The 23,257-nt window shown below is 40.4% G+C and overlaps 2 protein-coding genes across 3 annotated transcripts; one reads left to right on the top strand and one right to left on the bottom strand.

The window, feature by feature from the left end:
* Positions 1-3,072: 3,072 nt before the first annotated feature.
* Positions 3,073-11,644, bottom strand: prodha (proline dehydrogenase (oxidase) 1a). The gene is made up of 14 exons (XM_034710409.1): positions 11,201-11,644; positions 10,789-10,997; positions 9,055-9,089; positions 8,128-8,277; positions 7,965-8,029; positions 7,509-7,625; positions 7,261-7,340; positions 6,934-7,015; positions 6,264-6,356; positions 6,029-6,175; positions 5,775-5,950; positions 5,594-5,692; positions 5,291-5,379; positions 3,073-4,905 (listed from the first exon to the last, which is right to left on the bottom strand). The coding sequence occupies exons 1-14, from the start codon at positions 11,537-11,539 to the stop codon at positions 4,715-4,717; spliced, it is 1,872 nt and encodes a 623-aa protein (XP_034566300.1). The 5' UTR covers positions 11,540-11,644; the 3' UTR covers positions 3,073-4,714.
* A 5,241-nt stretch (positions 11,645-16,885) lies between these two features.
* Positions 16,886-23,215, top strand: srsf9 (serine and arginine rich splicing factor 9). 2 transcript variants are annotated; one of them, XM_034709723.1, is made up of 5 exons: positions 16,886-17,017; positions 19,164-19,474; positions 19,627-19,865; positions 22,065-22,237; positions 22,320-23,215. In XM_034709723.1, the coding sequence occupies exons 2-5, from the start codon at positions 19,317-19,319 to the stop codon at positions 22,545-22,547; spliced, it is 798 nt and encodes a 265-aa protein (XP_034565614.1). In that variant the 5' UTR covers positions 16,886-17,017; positions 19,164-19,316; the 3' UTR covers positions 22,548-23,215. The 2 variants fall into 2 exon arrangements, with proteins under 2 accessions (XP_034565614.1, XP_034565615.1); XM_034709724.1 differs by having other exon boundaries at positions 16,889-17,017; positions 19,127-19,474.
* The last annotated feature ends 42 nt before the right edge of the window (positions 23,216-23,257 follow it).

Raw genomic sequence — 23,257 nt, 5'->3', positions numbered from 1 at the left:
GAAACAACACCCTCCAACACCCAGTGTGAAGACATGTGGAGACATGTATCCATCATAATTGCACAGACTAGAGCCTGTCAGATGTGATATTCACTTGAGGGGGAAGTGGAAAAACCCAAAACAATATGAAACAATAATGCAAGAGATAATGTAATGTGAGCGGGTGGTTAATGCAAATTGGAATCCCTACAGGGTGAGCAAGACCCCTATGTAAAGCTATTATGCATAACCACCAGCTCACTACACATTTTCCATTTCATAACCTCCCTATCAACCAAAAAACTAGTTGACTAAAAATATATAGATTTCATTTCTTTATCAATAAAAATCAAGTATTTAACACATCCAGATAATCAAGTATGAATACTACCACTACTATTTGGTGAAGAGGGCAAAAAATGGAAGAGGCCAAAAAACAAAACACATCATGATTAGGCATGGAATAACCAGGAGAGGTCGCACTACATCATTCAAAGACATGGTACCAGGGCCATCTCTCTCTCCCTCTCTCTGTGTTTCTTTTCAGAGAGCATGTGATTGTCAGTGGAAACCTCTAGAAACAAAAGGATGAACAGCTGCTTGGAGAGCAGAGCAAGGGCAGATTTTCCTTGATCACTGAGGGTGTCTTTCTCTCAGATAGATATAGAAATAATCATGAACCACAAGCAATAAAACTCCTTGCCATGCCTTTACATGCATGAGAATGAGACTGCCATGTGGACTGTGAGGACATCACTGTGACCTTGGCTGGCAAAAGTTGAATTGATTCATCCTCAAGCCCATACATAATTATTATTTTAGTTTTTTGTTTTTTTTTTTGTTGGACAGGATAACTGAGGACACAGGACATGTGAGGTGGAGGGAGTAGGCTAAAATACAACAAATAGTTGCAATGTCCCCACATTGCAAACCCGCCCTCCCCCCCTCATGTGTCCTTATCGTCATGTCCTATGAGCTGTGCGTGAAGGACCTTGCCTTTGTTTATTGGGCACCTTCTCTACCAACTAATCTAAACCAGCACCCCATTTGTACACACTGCGATGTGTCACTGCTGCGGCCCTGAAGGGCAAATAACAACAATATTTCACAAAACACAACAATATTTCACAAAACATAACATTTCACAAAACACAACATTTCACATAGCTTAAAGGGTGGGACAACACTTCTTGTTTCTGATTGGACAGAGCCTGACAGCTCAACATAATTTCCTGTTTCTATAACTACTACTCAGCCGAGTTCCTGAACACATATTAAACTAAGTCTGAAGGAATGGAAGAGGAGACAGGAATAATAAAGGAATATTTTGAAAAAGGATAAACATATAATATAGCCTAAAACCCCTATGGTGTAGCCTACATTTTTTCACTTCAGAAGCAGAATTTTCACTTTTTAATCATTTTTTTTCAAGTTAGAATATATATATTTAAATATATGTGTTTTACATATATATATACTGTATATAAATATATACACATATGGATAGTCTCAGCCCAGCTGTCTTCTGTTGTGGTGGCTGACTGTTTTCTTTGATCCCAGCATACCTGGATGCAGAGGCTCCCTACGCTACTGTTGACTTTGGCTGTGAATTCAGTAGGTCACATCGATTTGGCACAAGTGACCCACTATCTTTCATGTTGCAAAGTAGTTTATGTCATTGACATCGGAGTACGTCAGGGAAGATAAGATCCATGTCACTACGAGATAAGATCAGGATTTGCATCGGTATGGGCTTCTAAAGTAACGGCTAACTAGAATGGCAAAAGCTGAAGTTTATAACTTAAAGGCAGCAACAGACTCCCAGGTAATGGTGTCTTCAGCCATTCACAACATAGGCTACCATTGTTGTTATCCATGCAGTGATCTAAGTGAGTGGGAATGCTATGAAAATGAAGGGCTTCCCTGATTTGCTGCCTGAATGACGTCTCAGGAGGTGGGTACAGACCAGTGCAGACGTGGGTAGAGGCGGAAAAACACCAAAACAAACTCAATCATCAGAACAAACAGAAGAACCATTGCCAGTCAACGTATGATCAAGAATCTGACCCTGAAAAGAATCAGAATCAGAAATACTTAATTTGTCCCGGGGTGACAAATAAATACAGTATGTAAGAAAGCAAAAATATTAATAGAAAGAAGGAATAAAATAAGATATAAATATGAATATAATAAAAATAAAATACATTAGAATAATAATAAAGTATGTACAGAAGTGTAGAATAGTTGGAATTAGCTAAGTACAAAAGCTCTGGGAATTAACATTATATATACAAGGATTTTCAAGTGATATGGATATTGCACAGAGTACAGGTTATTGTTCAGTGATCAAAGGGAGGAGTTGTACAGTCTGATAGCCGCAGGCAGGAATGACTTCCTGTGGTGTTCTGTGGTGCATTTAGGGGGGAAGGAGGAGACAACTGTTAAAGTGTTGCAGCTCTGGTTACAAAAAGCATGTCCATGGGTGGAACATTAAAATTTGAGAGTTATTCTTACTTTTGTGTGTAACTTTATGTGTCTCGGCATAACAGACAAATTAGCATCAACTGCAGCAATGATGTAGTTGAAAATAAAAAGCAACCACTGTTCTCTTTGGATCTCTGGTTCTGGGAATTTACATTTATATTGAACAGAGTAGCTGTTGAGTCTGGCTATAAAATTGAGCATCTTCACCCTGCAACACTGAAGCAAAACCACAATAGCAGGAGGAAGAGGACTCACTCGAGGAGAGGGAGTGGTTCTGCATGCAATGCATTTCACTCCTGTTATGTCACCACAGGAGCAAATTAAAATCACCTTGAAGTTGTTTTCCCAGTAAGTGTGCCACAGAAACTATGCAGAGGCTTTTCCGCTTCCACATTCTTGTTGCTTCGCTGGAATGAGACAAGAATATGTGTAGAGGCAAGAAAAAGCATGTTTTCCATTATGTGAGACCTTTAAAATATTATGACTGTCTTAATGTAAAACTGTTTTTCCAAACTCCTAGCATTCTCCCTTACAAATAAGAACCATTACACATTTGCAGTTCAGTGTTATTTACTCGTATGTCCACATCCAACATTCACAGCTGCAATATGAGTCAACACAGTTCTGTTTTATTTGAATAGTTACTGCATTTTATTGTACTGATCATTAATTACACATATTTCACAACTGTACAAAACATAGTATACAGTGATAAATTAATAAGAACCTAAACACAGAAGAATGGGAAACATAAAACAAAGTGTACTACTTTGTCATTCTAAATTTGCTAATGTTACTAACAAGAATTGAAAAAAATAACTAATGGCTTTTTTTTCCAACCCACAAATGAGCAGAGGCAGGTTGTGTGTTGCTGGTATTGTCTTAAAATCATGACAGTGAGACTGTGAAAAGGGTGAACACACATAATCGAGTTTTTTAGGACACCATCAAATACTTGTGACTTAGAAAAAGGCATCAACATGCTGTGACAGTAGCACTTTTAAAAACAGGAACCAAATTGCAGATCAAAATGACTTGACAAATTCTGAATATAGTACTTTTCATAAATTCTGCAAAAGGGATTCAGTTTTGTTCAAAGTTGTCTGTTCAATTTCAGTCCCAAAGACCCTTAAACCTACAAAGTATACAGAATCTATGAACAGCATTAAGACCAGACACAGACACCGACTGATTCTTTTAAAGTCTCAGCTACATTAACAGTGAACTCACAGGCACTCCATCCCCCCTTGCATATTACACAACAGAGCAGGTGTTCTCAGAGTACTAGAGAGCAGTCTTCCATGAAAATCACAGCAGTAACCTTTAAGTGTTTGTGGAACATTTTGGAACACATGGCACAAATGTTTCTGCTTTTGTGCTCTGAACATCTGCTCCTGTCCCTGTCTATATTTAAAGAACAGAAATATGAAGTCAGGTCATGTAACAACCAGAAACAGGACCATTGGTTGTTTGTTACTTTATCTTGTCTTGGCCTTTAGGATATAATGTCATGAAAGATAACATAAAAGGATCATATGGTTTGTGATGCTGCATGTTCTGTTTGTGCTTTTGATGGGCAACAGATTATACATCCCAAAACATAAATCTACAGTAGATCTTCACAGTGTTTACTGTAATCAGATGCCTAAGCTATGTAAAAGCAAGCAAAGTAATTATTCCAGTAGATCCAAATAAAGACACACAGTACCAACAAAAAACATGCAAAAAAAAAAGTACAATCCCCTTGGAGGAGTGTGCAGAAGTTGTACAGTAGTTAATTGCTTCAAGTTAATATTGAGAAAACAAACATAAGGCACTTTTTAAGTGACAGCCGGCCAATAAAAACTCTACCCTAAAAACAAAGAACAGGTGAGCTTTTATACACAGGTTAGGACACTTTGGTAACCAGACATATACAACAAAGTCTCTACTGAATAAACCAATGCTGTATTATGATAACACTATACAGAAACAAATATCAATCACTTCTGAATGAAGCAGCGCATGTAACTTCACAATGTATTATTATGGTGGTGTTTTAAAAATGTCCTTGTTAAATATACTGCCAAAAATCAAAGTAAATCTCAATCACAACCCATACCATACTTAAAACCACCTGTCAGTGTAATTCAAAATGAACTGGCTGAGGAAGGACATTAATCTTCCTCTACTAATGAGCAGTCAGCAGGTAGTTGTACGGTCAACATGGTGGAATGCTTATATTGCAGTTTGCAAGTGGAGGTCCTGTGACTTAGTACACAGGCGTGTAGAAAATTTCACCCCCCAGCACTCTGCGTTTCAGCTCCTTCCACAGCAGGCTGCGCTCTCTCTGCGACCCCTTCATGAAGCCACGGTTCTCCTGAGCTCGGCGAGACAGATATGGAATGACCTCGTTGACCGGACCGTATGGGACGTACTTGTAGACGGGGAAGCCGGCTTGACCTGTTTGCAACAGAGAGCAAGAAAACATGTTTTCATCAATCTCCAGACACACTGCTGTGTACATTCCATGATCAGGGTTTGTATCATGGTTTTATATCTGTTGTAATGTACATGTTATATTTGGACAACAGAAGGATTGAAATACTGACGCTGCAGAATAATAGACAGCAAGGTGTAGTTTTGAATATGTCTATTTTTGAGTCTATGTACTCAAAATATATACTGTTACAACACCTGTCCTGGCTGCGTGAGAGTTAGAAAGCTGACGTGTTGAGGGAGTACTTTTCAGTGGAAAGTATCTGATCACATGGCTCTGTGATGTAAGTCTCTGCGTGATTCCATAACTCAATGTTTGCATTTAGTACTCCAGCTGAGCACAACATACCTAGCGGGAAGCTGATCTGGTCACACATGCCGAGCAGCTGTCCAAAGTAAACCTTGTTCTCAGTGGGTGAAAGGCCCATATCATTCATCCTGAAAAATAGAACAAAGAATCACACAAGTTAAAGGGCTGTTAAGTAATAAAAGCTGGGGTGTGATGTTAGACCATACATGAGGCAATACGATTCTGTAAATCCTATAAATGAGAATGCATAATTTACAGAAATAATTCAAAGCATTAGGAAAAGTCCTTTATGAAAGACAGATTTTAGGCAACAGTATAATACATGTTCTTTGAAGAACGTACTTTTCAAGCGTATATTTCACTGTGTCCTCGTTATGAGTTGCAACCATGATATTTGATTTCCTGCTCTGTTCGATCTCCTCCAGCACGAACTCCAAGCACCTGGACAAACAACGAGGCAGACGGTCAGGATTTGGACAATTTCTAGCTTTAACGAAAGCCGTCACATGAACTCAAAACGTACTTGTGATACATCCTGTTAGTGGCCTCATAGTCTGGGTTAATTGGGTCTTCATAGCCGATCTCTTTGGCCCTGTCTCTCTCTTGGTACATGTAGGCTCCGCGCACCAGTTTGGCACCAAAGTACCAGCCCTCCCGCCGTGACAGTTCAACGTCTACAGTTACATTATCATAAGCCTCCTAGAATTAAAAGAAGACAAGGATCAGACTGTATTCAAACTTCCTTAAAGGGTACAGGATCTGGATGTTTTGCTTTACCTTAAGGTAACACTGGTAAGTGTTGAAAATGATCGGCTTGTCTCTGTTAAACTTCCTCTGCATCTCCAGCGCCAGTCGACTGATAGCTGGCTGGAAGTATGTCTGCTCAGCATCCACCATTAGCCTCACTCCATTCTCCATGGCGTGCTACGGTGCACAAACACAGTATTTAGTTCATACAGCTCTATAACAATGCTATTCACAAGTATGAACTAACTTAACATTTTTTCCTCACCTTAGCTAAAAGATCCACTCTCTGAAGCATCCTCTTCATCTGCTTCTCCTCCTCATCTGTGAACGTGTTCAGCAGAGGTTCCAGCTGGCCTGTCTGCAAAACAAACACACACAAGAATTGAATTATTTGGAATTTTCTTTCCAGTCAATCTTAAAGATCAGGATACAGCCTTTTATCAGTACTCAACAGACAGGGCAGGGGTTGGGTGGGGGTGAGAACAGCATGAGTGCACTCAGTCAATTTGTCCAGTGTCGCTTTGTTAACTGATAATAGTATCTCTTCTACCCTACATACTTCTTCTTACACAAACAAGTACACTATAGAGATGTAGAGAGCACTGTCAGTGAAGTCAAATGATTTTATGTTTTTACACAATCAGGAAACAATGTTTACTTGTGGAAAGACAAGATATCATGTTGGGCCAGCAGGTTTCTATCTTCTGAGAAGAAAATCTATTTCTTGTATAACAAGACTTTTATCAACGTCTTCCCACAATGAGATAAGTTCAACATCTGAAGGAGGAGACGCTTGTCTATCCTACATTAAACTGCTGCTTTGTAATTTACAATGTTTTAGTTTATAAGACTGTTTCCTGTATTATTTTACTTCACTAATTGAACTACCACAAACATCAACTCCAGTTCCTCTCCCACCATTATATAAGACTCACCTCGAGGTTTGGCACCATCAGCAGATTGGACATTTTTGTAGTATCATTGATCAAACTGTTCCAGTCCAGCAGATCTATCGTCCTGAAGATGTTACAAAATATTGATTAAAGCATGTTACAGCAGAGTGAAATCAACTTTCTATCAAATCAGTTTGCAGATGATTTACTGTTACGAGCCTGTAGAGCTGAACCACACACTCTCGTTTAGATAACTACTATGCACTATTGATTTGACAGGAATTCAGTCTTTAAGGCCACAGGCTCTAAAGTACTGATTTATATATTTCAAAAATATAACAGTTAGTATTTTTTGTGTGTCTATCTCACCCTGACAAACCCAGCTTCTCTCCAGTAAACCAGTTTTCGATGTCATCCTTGGCTCCCACACCCATCTTAGTCAGACTCTCCTGCAGAGAAACATTTCAGTTATGAAATCAGAAAGTGCATCTGTTTTTTTTATTCACACATGACTGGCTGGAACCCAACTATTAAACTATCTTGGAAACAGCTTGTAAAGGTTGATGACACCTGCTATGAGCAAGCTTAATTTTAGATTTGCTGAACGCGAGATGAACCTTGAGTTGCTCCAGCTCCAGTTTCTGTTCCAGAACCGTCATATCAGAGATTCCTTGTTGTGCTGCGAGGAGGCTAAAGAACCGTCTCCATTTAACCAGGACCTCTGAGAACTGGAGCTGTTGAAACACAAAAAAGATAGTTTTATTTATTTTGAACACATCCTGATGTTATACTCAGAAAATCCCACGTCTGCCAGTTTGTGTTAAGTTTTATTTCTATCTGAGAAGTTATGACAGTGTGACACTGAGGTGTGATTGCAACTTTGACACAGAATGTGTGACTTTCCCTACAACTGACAAACTTTCTGTTTCACTTTCCTGACACTTTGAAGCAATGTCAAGCATGGGTGCTACTAGAAATGTAAAATGTTAGATCTCACAGTGAAGTGCTAGAATTTGTAAATGTAATGTGACTCTGATCATACTAATCAATCTGAACTTACAACATGGACTTACAAGGAACTGAGGGCGTCCAAGCGCAGTCATTTTGATAGCAGAAAATCCATCTGCAGAGGCTCCACCTAAATATGTTCAGACATTTTTACAATGGTTTTAATGTCTGTAGCAATTACAACAAGCAACTTGTACTTTTATTACAATGAGGTGTAACTCTACTCACCAGAGGCTTTAATGCAGTTTATGAAAGTCTCCATCTGGTTGTCACATTTGGACTCATCTGCGTAGAAGTAGGTACGAGCACTAATGACTCCTCCACGTCTGTCCCCGAACTGACGGTGGGCCTTGTACTTTTTCTCACGGTGATCGGCGCCTTGAATGAACACATGGTATCGTTAGCTTCTTCACTTGAAATAACTGCATCTGGAACTGCTGCTGGACGGAGTCTCATAGGGAGTCAGACCCACTTATCAACAAGATCTTTAGAGCAAAGTTAGAACCCATGCAAAGAAAATATTAATGTTAGTAACATTTTCAAGAAGGTAAAAATGTTCTCTTCAATCCTAAAATCTTTTGCTTTGAATTTCTCATATTTATTCACTTATGTCACAATACAGTGAAAATAGGCAAAAATAGTTGGTGGGAACTTTTAATGCATATGAATTATTTTCCGTCTATGCAGCTGAATAAACATCCTTAAACCATTTCAAAGCCCTACCACTAATATTACTGCTACTAGGATTCTAAAAGTAATGTATTAAGAGGTTACAGTTTGAAGCCAAAGAGATCACTGCCACGTGAATGATACACTTGAGAGTGAACATCAACCCTGTGATGCACATGCTGTCTGTAACACGACCCAAGTCACTTCTCAGTGTCTCCACTGGACTGCACCAACCCCACTCAATCCAGATATAACCAGCACCAGCACCACCATCACCACATGACTGAACATACCAGACCTGACACTTGTGTCGCAATCACGTCAGGCTGACGACTAAATTTCAGAGAAAGCCAGTTGGTCAGACTAGCAGGTCCCTGGCTTGCCTGCGGCAGCTCTGCGGTCAATGAAGCATGCAGCAGCTGATCATTTGGAAAACAAAACAAGCGGAAACATTATATGTAAGAGATTTCCAAATGATTTACGTACCTGGGCTTTCTTTCTCTGCTTCAGAAACACATGAGCTGTAAAAGAAAGAGGGGTTGGTATTAGTACAGAGAAGCATTTAAATGTAAACATAATACAGAAACCTTCATTATCTAATCAGCAAATGATAAAAGATAAAAGTGGCTGTATCTCATGTTGTCTCTGATTAGTTATGTTATTTCAAATCAGTTTACTGTCAACACAGAATGAACATGGAGGGTGTACGTAATGAGAAAAACATTTTTTAAAGTATGAGAAAACACAGCAGACACTTAGTGTGTGTTGACGAAAGATAAATGTTGTCACATATCATTATAACCAGTTTTGCTGCCTCCGGCTTGAGATGAGTAAAAATAACTATTTGTGCAGTTTTGACTATGACCCCTTTTCAAGACGTGTTGTGACATGACAACGTTAGGAAATAAACCCATGGAAAAATACTGCATGGACTTCTTCATGCAAATATCGCTTTCTTTTTGTCAAAGTCGCCTCTAATAAGGTAATCGTCTCATTACAGAGAGGCAAGTGTTGAATTCAGTCCAGTGTGTGTATGTTTGTGCTTAGTGAGATAATCCTGAGTGTAAAAATAAGCTTATTTGCAGCACAGGTCATTGCATAACACCTCCATGTGTGCCAAACAGAGGGTGCCAGGACATTACTGTAAAAGGATGGCAGCCCTCTTAGAAGGCACAACCCCCTTACTGAGTGACCAGCTCAGCCAATCAGGGAAGAGGGGTCTGTCCTAGCTGACCAATAGGGGGATGGGAGCTGTTTTGCTGCATGAAATGAAAAACAAAACCAGTTTGGTTTTCATTGCAGTCAGTTTATGAGGAGGAATATTACTGTGAACTGCTTGTGACAGTGTTGATTTGATAACGAGTGTAACGGAAGCGAGGTCACAAGATAAGCTGATAAGAAACTATAACTCAGTCATAGTGGTTCCAACACAGTGCCCTCAATGTAAATAAAGGTGTGCAGAGGGACACACCATGCAAGAAAAAAGGATTTCAAGTTCATAGACAGGGAACCAAAGTGGTTTAACCAGTCTTAAGTAAACCTGTCATATGTTTTGAACAGTTAAAACCCCTAAGGGAGAAATGGGGCCCTATACTGCAGTACGTACTTAACAGGTATAGGCAGAGAGATGTACACAATGTTACACAACACCCTTAATACTTAGATGTAAAGGCAATGACTCAGCTCAAGTCATGTAGTTATTTCATAATCAAATAACTCACTGTAATAGAGCTCCATCAAGAGCAAGGCTGAATACAGATTAGCAGAATTCTGATGGAGTTTACATAACACTAGTGCAGTAAGGCGTTAGAATTAGAAATCTACTCTTTGAAACAACTGTCTTTTATTCCTCTAACTGCCCTTGTGCAGCTCCTCTTACACAACCACGCATATCAAGTAGTCGTCGCTTTTTAAATGGCCTCCTTAAGTTACTTCAAGTTTTTCCAGATCTTTTTCAAGTGCCTCTTGCCCCTGAGAGAGCAAGGTTGGATCAGGAAACAATACTGCAATGGAGCATGTGATACTGGGGAGAACAAATGCACTCAGGAGGGATTTTCAAGATTGGTTTGTTGTGTAACTCATAAATCACCCCTCATGAGGTGCACATATGACACATGTTATTGTTGATACTGATTAACTTTGATTGGTCTTTCAGATCGAGATGTGTCAGAGTTTGTATATGTATATGTATATATTTCTCAATCATGTATTAATACTTACTCCATTTCCTTCTTCTCTGCCTCCTCTTGTGTCAAGTCCTCTTCAACACTGTAGTCCAAAACTGCCCCCACACCAAAGGCCAGGTTCTTCTGGATCAAAGGTTTGATGGAGTTGTGGTCTTCTCCAGCCACAAACTGACCGTAGAAAGTCATCTTCATCATGTTCTCAAACATCCACTGACCAAACACCTTCTTGCTCAGCTCCATCAGCTGAAACACAAAACAAGGACAGGAGGTAAGTCTAGATCAGTACTTTATTATTTAGTATCAAGATAATAGTTTTGCCATGATCAATAATGCAGTTATTACGTAGTTATACATTTTCAATTTGAAAAATTTCAAAAAGAAAAGTACATGGTTTCTTATTGGAATAAGCAAACAGGCCAACTTTTCAGCTACCTAAATAAACTCACCTCTTTGTTCTTTTCAACGAGGATGTCAATTGTACAAAGTTTGAACACCAGCAGACTTCTGAGCAGCTCAATGTTTCCCTTGCTTCTGTAAGCTTCCTGTGTGTTGTCGAAGTCAATGTGGATTTTATTTAACCGCGTTTTTGTAAAATCTTTGGTCTGGCTGATGAGTTCCACTGGCACAGCCTTCACCACGGTGCACCCATCAATCTGCTGCTCCTTCTCCTCCTGGCTCTTGGTGGATGCGACGGTTGAACGACATCTTCCCGGTGCGACGCGGAGAGTCTTCACAGTGCCCGAGTTTGCCCTGGTGAGAGCTGAAACAAACTTGGTGTACGACATGCTGTCCTTTGGTTTCCTTTCCTTTCTGAGCTCAGCCGACAGTCAGCGCGAACCACGATATGATCTCGACTATTTCCCGTTTCTGTGATGCTGCCCGCTGAGCGCGCGCCTGTCAGTCTATTTAAAGTCATCTCGAGCAGGAGGCGGGGCCTCGTGACATCACGTTTCCCACTGGGCATCACGCGCTTACCCTCGTGTACCCAAGAAAGAGTCAGAAACAAAACAAAAGAGCTATGAAATTGGGATGTACATTAAATGTATCCTGTTTACCTTGTGCTTTCATGATACGGAGACAAAATTACTTTAAAACTAAAGGTGTTTTTGACTTCAGGGATTGTCATGTCTTCAAGAAGGTGACATTACTTATTTAAAATGAAAACGTTCCTCTAAAGCAGGGGTGTCAAACTCATTTCAGTTCAGTGGCCACATACAGCCCATTTTGATCTCAAGTGGGCCGGAACTGGGGGTACCGTTGGCCTAGTGGTCAGTGGCGGCCTGTGCCCCTGTAAAACTGAACCTGGACACCCCTGTGGCCCCCCCTCCAAACAAATATTATACAATAGGAAAAGCTTCGGTATCACACCGATGTTACAGGCGGAACACATGCATGTGGCACTTTGTTCCAGTCCCTTAGAGCGCTAAGGGACTCATGTTGAGTGTAAACAGCCAAACAGCTGCTGTCAGTCTGCATTTTGATATAGTACGCAGTAGTCTATATGTCTAGTATATAGGGATGCGCTGATGTTTTGCCAGTTTGCTCTCAGCCGATCCTCGCCCTTCGTAGTTTCTTTTGTCAGGGTTGAATGTGTCCCTCTGACAAGACCCTTGGCCCCAGCCTTGCACACCCAGTAAAATTGGCCTAGAACCACCACTGCAAGTGGTCTAAGCGTGCACCCCATGTACAGTTTCAGTCCCATATCACCCCTGTCCTTGCATCACTCCACTGGCTTCCCGTTAAATTCCGAATTAATTTCAAGATCCTTCTAATCACATACAAAGCTCTTCATAGTCTCGCCCCCATTTACATCTCCGAACTCCTCATCTCTTATTCCACCCCTTGTCCACTCAGATCATCTAATCCCGGCCTTCTTTCCATCCCCGCTCTAACTATAAAACAAAAGGTGACCATGTTTTTTCTATCTATGCCCCCTCCCTCTGGAATTTGCTCCCTCAAGCCATCAGGTCTGCTGAGTCTGTTGATAACTTAAAAAAAATACTCAAACCACATTTGTATATTCATGCCTTCAAAGAACCTCCCATGTAACCTCTACTGTTGTCTGTCTATAGCAAGCGTGCCGGGTACGGCCCTGGTGGTGAGGCTTTCAGCAGTGTGACTGCCCCCTGGTGGCTGGCTGCAGTATAGGTCAAAAAATCCGTCTCCCCGCAGTCAAACTTTAAAAAATAAATACACGTCGTACGAATGTTTCTCACATCCGTATGCTGTGGTTATATGTAGTTATTATTTGACTGTTTTGTGTCCAATGCCTCTTTTTTCTGAAAAGTTTCTTTTTCATTAGTTATTAGAGTTTAAGAAACGGGGTTTTACTTCCTGGTTTCCTTTGATTCACAGCCGTCGTAGAACGAAACTTCAAAGGGCACACAGCGTCTTGTGACGTTACGCTGTAGGGCGGAGCTTATTACAAAGGCTTCACAGGCTCTAGCTGCACAATGGCTGCGCCCAGGAGAGGGATTTTTTGGCTTCAGAACTGTACAACGGGAAGAGGCGGAGCAACGCTGTCCATTTTTATTTACAGTCTATGGTCTATTGCTTTATTTGTCTGATTATTTCTGCATATGCATTTTGTTTCTTGTTTTTTTTATTGTTTTGTGCCTATGAAGCACTCTGTACCCGAGCGTTTTAAAAGTGCTATATAAATACTTTTTTACTTACTTACTTACTTACAGAGGCCATAGTCCTCGTCGCAGAGGTCACAGGTTCGATTCCAGCCTCGACCATTTACTGCATGTCCTCTCCTGCTCTCTGCTCCCCATATTTCCTGTCTCTCTTCAGCTGTCCTGTCCATTAAAGGCAGAAATGCCCCCAAAAAATATAACTTTAAAAAAAAGTGGGACAAGCCCAAATTTTAACACAGTGTTATGTCTACAGCAAAACAACAGATAGATTATAATAATGGAGAGGGTAAAGTTGACTATTATGGACCCCCCCGCCCCCCCACCAGCTCCAGCATGAACAGTCTGCTTGTTGGACAGTGTTGTACACAGGGGTCCAAAAAGTTTATGAATTTCCAGTGGGTTATGCAAAGTGCAAATATTCGTTTTCCTCACTTTGAGAAAAAAAAGTCCCGGCACGCCACCAGGTGCACTCAGTCAGTTTTTTTGATTGTAGGACTTCTCTGTAATTTTCTCACTTTGCAAAGTCCTCTCGTGGGCCGGATTGGAACCTCTGGCGGGCCAGTTTTGGCCCGTGGGCCATATGTTTGACACCCCTTCTCTATAGCTAATAAAGACTTTGATTACAAAAGTTTATCTGGTCTCTATATATTTAATTCTAAATTCACTGATCTAAATATGACCAACAGAAATGACAAACTACCTAAAAATAGTCAGACACCATATTGAAATATAACATTGAATGAAGATGGATACATGAAAACAGTTAAAAATTGTTGATCCTTCAATATTTTTACTTTGATGTCATTCTTGTATCTACACATAGTCTACTATTGTCTTGTCTTACTATTGTATGAATTAGACATAAACAGTTCACTGCTGCCAAATCATGCAGTCAAGAGTGGATCCAGGGGGTGGTCGAGGTGTCCATGGCCCCCTATGAAATCTGATTGGCCTCCCCAAAATCCTAAACAATGAAAAAAAAATTGGGAGACAACGCACAGGTGCTAAAAGATGCAGTTCCTCAGGTGTTTAACATAGGCTGGCTGTCAGATACACACTGATCCTTCAGAGCATATTTTTGCAGCAAAAATAAAATGTTTACAACCTGGTTCAAAGACAATCTTGGTCTTAGTAGCATATCTTTCTATCTGCACAAACTGTACTGGGGGTTACCTTTATTTGTTTGTTTGTTTTAAGAATATCAGGGTTACATGTTTTGCATAACTAAGGGCACGGCTGACTTGACTGACAGGTCGGTTCACAGCAGCTGTTAGCAAAGATGCTAAAGGTCTGCCGCAACTCCGCCTACTTGCCTTATGCTGGGTCGATTGAAAGTTAAGACAGCATTTCTGATGTAGTGACCCCTATTGATAGACTTCAAATCTCTGCTTCAGTAACCAAGAGGTGATGTCACTGAGACTGCATTCGTGTTTTATACAGTCAATGGTTGCAGCAGGCTGCACTATGTTTTAACTTATTCTCTTATTTCAGTACATTACATTTTATTTTGGACACTAATAAAAGTAATTAAAAATATAAGGCAATAATTTTGAATATTACCAATCTTTGTGTTACTAATTAAAGAAAACAAAATACACTGAGAAATAGCATCAACTGGGCACTTTGATGTAATTGTTCAAAGTTGTGATTAATTTGAATAGAAAAGGATAAAAAATAATGTGTGCACACTTAAACTTCATTCCACCTCTGTTAAAGTCACTGGCCCATTACTCATTTCACCAATTTAGCCAGAAACATTTGGAGACTTACTCATATTACAATAAGGTAACAGCATGAGTTTGTTGCCCCCTGGTGCATGCAAATGTCACACCACTGTGGTCATACGTCTATCATCTTATCCTCAGGTAAACTCAGTCTTCTCTTTGTCTCTGTGTTTTTTCACAATCAGAATATTTGACCATGTGTGTTTCTCAGAGAAGTGAAACTACCCTGCACAAAACAGCTACTCTTATATGATTGGCAGCATTGGCTGTCCTCTGTAATGCTGATTTAAAAAAAATCAATTTAGCTTACTGTATTACATCATTTAATATCAATATGGTAATCTGATGATGACTGACTTTGTGAATTGTGTTATTCAAAATGAGCTGATTCCCATTTGTTTCTTTTTTCAGAGCACATCTAATTGCCGCAGAGTATCAATGGCTTAGAGAAAGTATTATATAATAGGTTGTGTAACATCCCAGAGACCTCATCCTCAAAACCCCCATAGAGAACCATCTACACAATGGGGCCACAGAGGTAAACTAAAAGGAAAAAGGGTTTTTGAGTGAAATGTGAACATGTGCAGAAAGGAATGAAAGAAAAAGCATTCCTATAATTCAAAGTGGAGAGCAAGCATCAGCAGTCAAATGGACTTCTGACTGCTGCCAAGCTACACTAACTGATAAACACACTGCCTCTCTAGATGCACTTAGTCAATTTGGTTTTGTTGTTTTTATTTCCTAAATGAACACTATATATATATATATATATATATATATATAGACAGAGAGAGAGAGAGAGAGAGAGAGAGAGAGAGAGAGAGAGAGAGAGAGAGAGAGAGAGAGATTATAGATTATAGATTTCTGAAGATCCAGGCTCTACCATCAGCTAGTTAACAATCAAGGGGGGGGAGATCAATTAGGTGCCAACCATAGACTACAAATATCTAGGTGTACACCTGGACAACAAGTAGGACTGGTCCCTTAACACAGATGCACTCTACAGGAAGGGGCAGAGCCGCCTCTTTTTCTTAAGGAGACTCAGATCCTGCAGACATCTGCAGAAAGATGCTGCAGATGATTTATCAGTCTGTGGTGGCAAGTGTGTTATTCTATGCTGCAGTCTGCTGGGGAAGCAGTATAAAACACAAGGATGTGAGGCGACTGGACAAACTAGTGAAAAGAGCTGGCACTGTGATTGGAACCAGGTTGGATTCACTGGAGGCTGCGGTGGAGAGATGCATACAGAAGAAGCTAGAGGCCATTCTAAATTACACAGATCATCCACTTCACAACTCCTTTGTGGGCCAGAGAAACAGCAGCAGTGGACAGCTCATCTCTCTGCGCTGCAGGACTGAGAGATATAGAAAATCATTCATCCCTGCAGCCATTAGGCTTCATAACTCTCTAGCGAATGGGAGATGAGCTGACAGACACCTGATTTACTTGTTTTATGTGATTTTTATAATTTTAACTGCCAGACACCTGAATTTCCCCCTTGGGGGATTAATAAGTACATTCTATTGTGAGGCCACATGTAAATGAGCTGTCAGTGGCTGCTCTTGTGTTTTGGGGAAGGGAGTGAGGTACAGCATGCAGAACAATCTTTAGTCTCCTGTGTCCTGTCTATTCAACAACTATGTTGAGTATAGCTAAGCTAGCAGTCCAAATAACGTGTTTTAAGCACTATTGTCAGTCAGTCAGGTTCTGGTAAATTGGAAAATGATTCATTTTCTTCCGGTAGGGGGCAACAACGTGGCATTTCTGACGTCGGGTCTGCCGGAAATAGAACGTAGAAGAAGACAAAGCTACTTGCTAATGTAGCAAAGTGATACGGAAGCACCAGAGTGTGCGACCTGCTTAGCATTCTATCTATCAAGCACATCTACTTTCTGGGAAGGTAATCACTGAATACTTTTGATAGCGCTGGCGTTATTAAATGTGTGTTTAGTGACTCTCTTCAGGTTCTGATTTATTGTGGTACAAATTGGTTGTTCGTTAGCTTGACTAGCTCACCTTAACGTTATTAACAAAAAGACAGCATCTGGTCGTTTCCTGTGTTTTTGCTTTCAAGGCATAATTTTCAAATGTAAATGTTTGTGTTATTATCTGATGTGACTCATTAAATTGTTATTAGTCGTGGACACTGATTGAAGGACGTGTAATTATTGAATGTCACTGAAACCCTCGCTAGTTAACGTTAGCTGGGTTGGTGCAGAGTAGTTAGCCGACGCTTCTACCACCTTTGAACTCTACCATTTAAATGAGATGTGACCAATAAAGTCATTAATAGTTGTCACTAAAAACGCTTGCATTAAAAGGGAACGCAACAGATCATAAAATAGTTTCGTCACATAACTATTTTCGGTCGAAGTGCAGACATTTACTAGTTTTCTCGTTCACTAAATACTATATCAAGTTCCAGGAAACATTGTATGTAGAACATAAATGTTAAATTGACGAGTATGGTCTTGTACTATTGAATAATGGTCGGATAAAGTGCACACTATGGTAGACGTTATTTATAATTGGCCACCTGTGCGGTAGTAATTTGTGCAGTAAGTCCAGAAAAACCGGAATGCCTGCATGTGCTGCGTTTGAATGAATAATGTAGATACTAAGGACTCACTCACGATTCTCTAACGATTTTCGAGCAAACTGGATTGAAATTAAAATTGAAATAACTATTATTTTATTTCAATTGTCAGATATGAACAGCTGCAATATATATGTTTTATCTTATTACTTTGTAAACAAAGCAATCATTTTTCATTTTCAAGGTGTTATAACTCAAATAACCACTGCACACTTTTTTTCAGTACCTTGCAAAAAAAAACAAAAGATGACTGCACAAAAATACCTTGTTGGAAAATTTCAGAACAATTATAGAGAAATGGAAAGTGAACGATTCCCAAATGAAAGTATTAAATATTAAAACAAATAAGGTACATCTCTTTAAATTAAGGATGTACATTTCAAGTATTCTCCTTGAGCGATCTTTGAAAATGTTAACAATTAATTATTGTTTAATCATTAAAAAAGGTGAACGCTTTCCATGTCGAAAAGAATGCCCGATGCGTTATTTCCCCCTTAATCAAATTCTCCTTTATTACACAATTCATATTACTGACGGTGTTAAACAGCTACGGATCATATTGAGGTGTTCAAAATGTTAAACACGCTGATTATCAACATGAGGACCAGGCTTATAAATAATCTCTGCGGACGCATGGTGATAGAGTGAAGACTCAGACTTCAACATGTGGATTTACTGCAACAGGACAACTGACAGTGTCCAGTTTTCTGTCTACTCATTCTTATTGAGAAAAATAAGCATGTGAACGCGGTCAGGTGTCAGCTGGGAGCGCAACCGGGTCAGAATCAGTCCAGCAGCGGAGAAAAAAAGCGCTCGTGGAGACCTGTCACTCAGCCGCAGCCCCCAGCTGAGCGTCTCCGCTGTGTGCATTCAGCTGATTCACATCGAAACATGCTTTAAACTTAAAACACCTCGACTCAGCGAGTGACGAGAGAGCAGCGCAAGAGACTTAATGATGTTGAACAAGCGGAGTATAATGCAGATAACACCTTCTACTGTTTAAAAATAATATCCCGATATAAATTATGTTGAATCGATTTTAATCCACCCTTATTTGTATCGATTTTTCAACGATTTGCGATTTATCGTTACATCCATAGTAGATACATATAGGAATCACCGCTGTACACATATATGCAGTAAAAAGGAATTCTTAATTTTTAATAAGCTTAACAGACGGTTTTTAATCCTCAGAAAAGTTGCATTGATTCAAAATGTATAGTAAAATTGCCTGATGTTGCTATGCATTGTACATTTTGCGATTCAGCTCAACAGCCTCGTCATCTGTGCATTATGATATGTATTACACACAATGGAAAAATCTACTATTGTTTGAACAGGTGGAACTGTTTATATTGAAAAATACTCTTCAACACTATACTGTTAATGTAAAACCATTTAATTTTGTTACAGATACTACAGTTGTTGGACATTACCCTTTGCTTTTAAGCTTTCAGACTTTGATCCAAAGTCCTCGGTTTTGGATTGGAACTGGGATTAGGACAAGGACCACATCCACCACTATTTGAGAAAGCAAGAGGCCACCTTACAGTCAGCAGGAGCCCCCCAATTCTGAGTCAACGGTGCCACTCACTCCACCACCATGTCCGATGGTCGGATCTATGTGGGAAATCTTCCCATGGATGTCCAAGAGAGGGACATCGAGGATCTCTTCTACAAATATGGAAAAATCCGTGATATTGAATTGAAGAACAATAGAGGCACTATCCCTTTTGCTTTTGTCCGGTTTGAAGACCCACGGTGAGTTATAGAGATGGCAGGTCGAAACACATTCCCCATGTCGGAAACCTAAAGTTGGCAGCAGGGGATGGATGGAGACGGCCCTCCCAGGTCTATGTCCACTGCCGAAAGAGGCGTACATTGGTAAGGAGTTCTTTGCTCTCTTCTCTTAGGGATGCAGATGACGCTGTCTATGGAAGGAATGGATATGGATATGGAGACTCCAAGCTGCGTGTAGAGTATCCTCGATCCTCTGGGGCTAAATTTGGTGCTATGGGAGGAGGAGGAAGAGGAGGTGGTGGTGGTGGAGGAGGAGGAGGAGGAGGAGAAGGAGGAGGAGGAGGTGGAGGAGGACCCAGGGGAAAGTTTGGACCCCCGACCCGGAGATCCGAATTCCGGGTCATGGTGACTGGTAGGTCGACGCCATGAATCATAGCAAGTTAAAAATGTTCTCTTTCTAAAAGCATCCTGGAGGTCAAGAGGATATGTAGGATGGTGGATGCAAGGGTCCTAGGCAGATATGTGTCTCTCTCTGAAGGCAGATTGGAGATCAATGGAACTAGGGATGGACATCATTGTTAGTAGGCAAATCAATTCTCTATCTGTCATGGCTGATCAAAGGACTCACAGGTACAAGGCACATGTCTCTTTCTCTCTCTTTCACGGCGGACTGGAGAACAAGTAGATAACCACATGAGTGGACGACAGGAGGACAAGACGACTAGTGAGGACATACTAGTATTAGGCAGGTATCTTCTTTTCACGATGGCGGACTGGAGAACAAGTAGAAGGACTGAACAAAGACCATATGAGTGGAAGGCAGATATGTTTCACTGGAGGGACTGGAGGTCAAGGGGAGTAGTATTGGATGTCACGGGTCACAGGCAGATATATTTATCTCTCAATCCAGACTGGAGGACAAAAACACTAGTAAGCGAGTCAAGAGTTGTAGGCAGAAATCTCTCTTTTTCATTGCTGCCATGAGGACAAGAGGACTAGAAGATTATGTCAAAAGTCAGGAAAATTAATTTCTCTTTCTCTCATGGCGGATTAGTTAAAGATGTCATAGGTCATAGGCAGGCACATTTCTCTCTAATGGCTGACTGGAGGACGTGGGGAGAAGTAGAAGACCACATGTTGAAAGCATGTATACTTCTCAAGGTGGACTGGAGGACAAGGACTGAGGGACTAGTGGAAGATGTTTTGAACCATTAACAGCAAGGCGGACTGGATGTCATGTGGGACTAGTAAATGGCCGATAAATTTCCTTCTAAACATGGAAAGGAGGACAAGGAGACTAGCAGAGGAAGTCACATGTCATATGCAGATATCGGAAGGTCTCGAGAGTCATAGGCAGTTATGTTTCTCTCACTTATGGCGGAGAAGAGGACCTTTAAAGTACGCCGTGAGTCGTGGGTAGATACACCCCCCCCAACCCAGACTGGAGAAAAGGCTAATAGAAGCAGTCATGAATCATAGGCAAATACATTTTCTTTCTCATGGCGGACTGGACTTCATTTGTATCAGTATCATAATCGCCCAGGTATACATGCACATACCAGGAATCTGACTCCACTTTACAGTACTCTTAATGTGTCTTAATATAAAGACACAGGAGTAGATGTAGGTATCACATGCGTTAAAACACTCATGACCTTTGGATCTGTTGGATTGGTGGACCTCTCAATTGTTAGCCACAGTGGAGACGGTAGATAAAGCAGATGTTTATTTCTCTGTCAAGCCCAACTGGACAACAAAAACCGTAGTCAAAGACGTCCTGTGTCGTAGGCAGGCATAGATACATTTGGAAGACAAGAGGACTAGTAGAAGACCGCGTAACTCAAAGGCAGATATGTATCTCACAGTGGACTGGAGGACAAGGGGACGTATGCAAATATGTTGTTATCTCTCATGACTGAGTGGAGGACAAGGGAACTAAATGGATGAGGTCAAGTCAGCTCTGAAACAGGACAATTAAAACAAAACAGTAAAGTGAAAGCTCTTGTTGGCTACATAATCCCATACATCAAGTCTTAACAACTGGTAGGTGAACTTTCGTTGTTGTTTGTCATTCCTTATATGTCATGTACTACGTTTATCTCATGGTCACACAAGCATGATTGTACAAGCTCCTAGAATTGGACCGCTTATCTAAGGCCAACCCTTGAAGTATACGTTTCATATAGTTACCTGACTTAACCTGATTCTCCAGCATGAGGATGAGTAACTTTATGACAGGAAAGGGTCAATGATTAGAGATGTTAGTAAACTACAAGTTTCAAAGATCAGTGTAAAAAGACACAGCCAATAACATTGTGTGTCTAGAACTTTCACAAGAAGGTAAATATTCAATACAAAGAATAAGAATGGACAAAATGTAAAGTTTTTCTTATTGTCAAAATAATATAGTGCAGGGCTGTATTTCTGAAAAGTGAGGGATTTTTGATGTAATTAAAATAAGTGTTACATTTTAATCCAGACTTCATAAAATGTCTAAAAGCTAAATAATAACTTGTTTTCCATTCCAGCAAAATATAACCTGTCCCTGTTGTGATTGTTAAATTGAATATGTTAAAGATATTATGTTCTGACTCTACATTTTTCTCCACAGGGTTACCACCGACTGGGAGTTGGCAGGATCTGAAGGATCACATGCGTGAAGCAGGAGATGTTTGTTTTGCAGATGTGCTGCGAGATGGAGAGGGCGTAGTGGAGTTTCTCCGTAGGGAGGACATGGACTACGCATTACGCAGACTGGATCGGACAGAGTTCCACTCACACCAAGTGAGATCCAGTTTTACCAAGAATTAGTTGTCATTTTTAGAGTATCTTGAGGAACACATGTCTAACTTTTTTCCTTTTGTAGGGTGAGACCGCTTACATCCACGTCTTTGAGGAGAGAGGTAACCCGACCTGGACCCGCTCACGTTCCCGGTCCAGATCGAGAGGCCGCTACTCACCTCCATACCATAACAGAGGCTCACCCCCTCCCCGCTACCAGTCACCGCCACGCCATGCTATGTCACGCCATAGCCCACCGCCCAGGAGGCACCCTCCACAGCACCACAGCCCGCCACCCCGTCATTACCGATAGAGAAGCAAGTTGATTTAAAAGGAAACGAGAAAACAATTTGTAATTCATCTTTTTACTTTGTTTTATTTTTTAATCCCGGGCCTCCTCGTGCGATTGTGTTTTTCTCTACATACATTCCATGGTCAGGATCACCTGAACACTCTGCTCCTCTCCACAGCCTTAAATGTTTTTCTGTTCTTAAATTACGTGTTACCTGAGAGCTGTCGCTATTTTCTTTTTTGATTTCCTTTAGCAAAGTTAACGTATTCTGTCATTGTGTAACATATTGGAGGTTTCTTTTATAAAGAACACCTGGGTTTTGATATTAAACCTTGTCAGGAACCAGTAAACACATGGGACGTGTCGAAAACAAATGACTTTCTGCAGTGATCAAGCAGAGGGTCTGCATCTTTAATTTGTTGTCTTTTTTTGTGTCGCATTTCTATAGCTTAAAGTATGAAGATCTCTGCCAATGTAAGAACCTGTGAAGCTTATCAATATCCTCCTGTGATTCAACATGTGTAGAATTAGCCAGCCCTTTAGAGTAGTGACACTTAACTGTGAGCCGCACCGGCCGGATGATTTTTGTCATTGTGTAACATTGATCAAGGTGGCCTGTTGGTTGATTATTTTTATGCATTGCTTATTGGTTTTTTTCTTTTCCAATAAAACACAACATTTTATTGTGACTTTTTTTTTTTTTTTTTTTACACTAAGGTCATGACCATATT

The sequence above is a fragment of the Notolabrus celidotus genome, chromosome 19 (assembly GCF_009762535.1).
Source record: "Notolabrus celidotus isolate fNotCel1 chromosome 19, fNotCel1.pri, whole genome shotgun sequence".
Classification (NCBI taxonomy): domain Eukaryota; kingdom Metazoa; phylum Chordata; class Actinopteri; order Labriformes; family Labridae; genus Notolabrus; species Notolabrus celidotus.
This window is presented reverse-complemented; position numbering and strand designations above follow the sequence as displayed.

What these genes read in the sequence shown, in the direction of transcription:
- srsf9 (XM_034709723.1), top strand. Translation starts at nt 19,317, where the DNA reads ATGTCCGATGGTCGGATCTATGTGGGAAATCTTCCCATGGATGTCCAA. An exon ending in GTCCGGTTTGAAGACCCACG is followed by an intron (nt 19,475 to 19,626) that starts GTGAGTTATAGA and finishes CTCTTCTCTTAG; the next exon opens with GGATGCAGATGACGCTGTCT. An exon ending in ATTCCGGGTCATGGTGACTG is followed by an intron (nt 19,866 to 22,064) that starts GTAGGTCGACGC and finishes TTTTCTCCACAG; the next exon opens with GGTTACCACCGACTGGGAGT.
- prodha (XM_034710409.1), bottom strand. Translation starts at nt 11,539, where the DNA reads ATGTCGTACACCAAGTTTGTTTCAGCTCTCACCAGGGCAAACTCGGGC. An exon ending in TCGTTGAAAAGAACAAAGAG is followed by an intron (nt 10,998 to 11,200) that starts GTGAGTTTATTT and finishes TTTGTGTTTCAG; the next exon opens with CTGATGGAGCTGAGCAAGAA. An exon ending in AGCAGAGAAAGAAAGCCCAG is followed by an intron (nt 8,278 to 9,054) that starts GTACGTAAATCA and finishes TGTTCATTCAAG; the next exon opens with GCGCCGATCACCGTGAGAAA.